The sequence below is a fragment of the Naegleria gruberi genome (assembly GCF_000004985.1).
Source record: "Naegleria gruberi genomic scaffold NAEGRscaffold_122, whole genome shotgun sequence".
In the NCBI taxonomy this organism is placed as follows: domain Eukaryota; phylum Heterolobosea; class Eutetramitea; order Acrasida; family Naegleriidae; genus Naegleria; species Naegleria gruberi.
In genome coordinates, this window is record NW_003163205.1 from 1 (window position 1) to 3,159 (window position 3,159).

Below are 3,159 nucleotides of genomic sequence, written 5' to 3' on the forward strand. Positions count from 1 at the left end.
GAAGGTGATTGACCATTCACCAACAGGACTTGATGCAATCCTCTTGAATTCCTCCAGAACTCTCACCAACTTTGGTAATGAAGCTGTTGCCATTTATGTGACATGCCCAACATGTGCACCTGAAATTAAAACACCAGCCAAGAGTATTGCTAAGGAAAAGAAGAGAAGAGTCTTGATGTTGCACCAGAAACATTCGGAGAGAAAGAATAATCATCATCAGCAGACGAGGAGATCTCATTCGGTGATTGGAATTGTTCATCATTGATTTGCTTATTGGATGAGGAATTTAGAGATTTATTTGCGAGAGAATTGATTTTTAATTTATTAAACTTTGTAATTTTAAATTGAAAGTATTTAAATGTAATATTTAATATTTAAAAAAAGTGTATTTACCCGCAAAATTCTTGCAGCAAGCTGGAACGTTTGTCTGCAAAGTCTGCAACAGACCTCAAGCGAAAAGTTAATAAAATGGATATGTTCTAAAAATAATCACTTTTTGAATTTGATTGAAAAAAAATTTATTGTTCATTGTTGGTGTAGTACTTTGAATCGTACTCGGCAAAGTATTTCGGAAGAGGCTTCTTACTTGTTGGTATACCCAGAAAGTTACTGTATGCCTTTAACAAAGGGTCTTTGTTTCTGTTCTCAACTGCTGATTCACGTGTACTTTGGAAGTATTTGTTGTATGTGACTAATTGATCAATAAGGGATGTTTTGAATTCTGGTGGACCTCGGATCTCATTATTAGAAATGATATTCATCTTCAGTAATTCAAAAAATACAAATGCAAATACTTGTCCAGTATCTTTCTGCCTAATTTTGTCCCTTTGTTGAGGAGTTAAGTTAAATGTTTTACCATTTAATTCAATAGAAAAGCTTTCTTCAGTATTGGTGAGTACTGAATGAAATTCTTCTGGAATGCGATCATTTCCAACCAATTTACAAGTTTCCATAATAGCATATTCTGGTTTTACATATTTGGAGTGGGAAACAATATCGTTAAATATTTGACTGAGATATTTGGATTTTTGATTTGATTCTACAGTTTTAAATTCAAGTCTCATTTTCAAGTCTTCTATTTCCTTGCTTTTCTTGGCTGATTCTGAAGCAAAATGGTTTTGTAGACGATTGGATTCTGCTAATTTCTTCTCGAGTTCTGCATTTTCTTTCTTCAAAAAATGATTCTCTGAATTATCTTTTTCTGTATCCTTGTCATCATTAATTGGAGGAACAGCAAATAGATAATTTGTTGAGGTAACATTTTCCTCCTCTTCATCCATCTCTTCAGGGTCCAAACCAAGTGGTTTAGCATATAGATTACTCAATGGGAAATCATAATATTTTCCCTCTTGATATTTTTCAATCATTTCAGTTGAGCAACAAGTATCACAATCTATTTTCCAATGTAAAAATTTACAATTACACTCTTGCTTTGTAAACGAAATCAATTCAACAATTGCAACCTTAAGAGGCTCTGTTTCATGTTTGAGATAATATCTATCATGTTCATGCAACTTATTATATGGAACATGAGCTACATTTTGAAGATTATTCACTTTACGAAATTGTAATTCTCTGTCAAAATCAAAAAATGGCTTTAGCACTTTCTGTATTTGTTCAATTTTTTCAATTAAAAACTGAAACAATTCTTCAACAGGGAGAGAGTAGGAGACAGTGGGAAAGTTTTCAAATTCACTGTTCTTTCTTTGTAAATGTTTCAAGTATTCATTGTAGAGAATAAGGATGTATACTAATTGATGCTTCTTAAATAATTGTTTGATAATGGATTTATCTGCTCGTACTGTGATTTCTTGTTTTCTCAAATTCTCAATAAAGTTTGTCAATTTACCCACTTCAGGAGGTCCCTTGTTAATGGTTGCTGGTAATAATTCAACAGAATACCATTGCATTCCGACTGGCTCAAGTGGTTTCATTCTTAACTCAGACTCATCTTTCTTCTTCTTTGAGGAAGAAGAACTGTTGCTTGCACTTTTACGCTTTTGGGTTTGTTGACTAGTAGACATTTTGTTTTTGATTCAGTTGTGGTTATTTTCCAAGTTTGATATATAGATAGTTGTTGTTCAATTTATTTAAAACAGATTTGATCTTTTTTTAGATTGTTGTAAAAGAGTTGATTGAACCAGTCATTATTAAAAACTAATCCAAAAAAAATGGTTAAACATGCTTTTGCAAAATTTGCAACAGACTTTGAAAGGATTTCTGGTTTAAAATTTGTAAGTAATGGGAACCAATCACCAACCTTTCAAATGCCTGATTCTACTTCAAACACTACCCCTACATCCAACAAAAGAAAAAGACAAATCTATGATTCCGAAATTTCTCCTGATGATAACAATTATTCAACATCAATACAATCTAAACAATACCATATTGGAGGTGATGATACTTTTTCTTTTGCATTAAATATTGATAATGATTTGAATTCAATAACAACTTTAACATCACCAACACCCCTAGAACCTCATCAAATACAATCAGAAATATCTCCTATTAATAGTAATTCAACATCACTCAATTATCATCCTTTGAATGTTAAACCTGTTCATTTTACATCTCCAATAATTCAAAATAATAACCTTCTTTCCAAGCAATTATTTAATACATCATCAATGACAACCTATGAGTCAGTTATGGAAATATTATCATTTATTGTGGAAGCAAAGTTAAACAAAACTCAATCACAAAGTTTTTTAAATCTACTTCACAAGTTATTACCTCCTTGTAATCTTCCAAATAAGATTTATGATTTGATGGATATGGTTACAGATATTGAGGATAAGTACTTCAAAGTTTACTTTTGTGAAGAATGTGAATCAGTTTCAAAACATTCTCAAACAATTTGTAAATGTGGTGAAATATTTGATATTAACAAATTCTTTTATATGATTGATTTTGATAAGGAATTATCTCTTAAATTTAATACACTTTCTTACTATGAGGCAACCAAATATTATTCTCATGAATATTTGAGAAAGAAGAAATCTCATGATATTATGCAAGAAATTTATGATGGGTCTACGTATCAAAAACAGATAAGTGCTTTTACAAGAATTCATAATAGTGAAGAAATTAATGTTTCCTATATTATTAACAATGATGGTGTTGCTGCTCATAAATCTAGTTCCAAATCCCCAGAGG

At 31.1% G+C, this 3,159-nt stretch overlaps 2 protein-coding genes across 2 annotated transcripts in view; one reads left to right on the forward strand and one right to left on the reverse strand.

The window, feature by feature from the left end:
* Positions 1-518: 518 nt before the first annotated feature.
* On the reverse strand, positions 519-2,024 carry NAEGRDRAFT_54639 (uncharacterized protein; the record flags this gene model as incomplete). The annotated part of the gene is made up of 1 exon (XM_002668677.1): positions 519-2,024. One exon carries the CDS (start codon positions 2,022-2,024, stop codon positions 519-521), a length of 1,506 nt encoding a protein of 501 aa, XP_002668723.1.
* Positions 2,025-2,171: 147 nt separating this feature from the next.
* NAEGRDRAFT_76358 (uncharacterized protein) overlaps positions 2,172-3,159 on the forward strand; it is a gene marked incomplete at both ends in the record, with an annotated part of 3,901 nt that continues 2,913 nt past the window's right edge. Inside the window, one exon of the mRNA XM_002668674.1 lies at positions 2,172-3,141. Within this exon, the coding sequence (XP_002668720.1) occupies positions 2,172-3,141 (970 nt within the window). The remainder of the gene's footprint in view (positions 3,142-3,159) is intronic.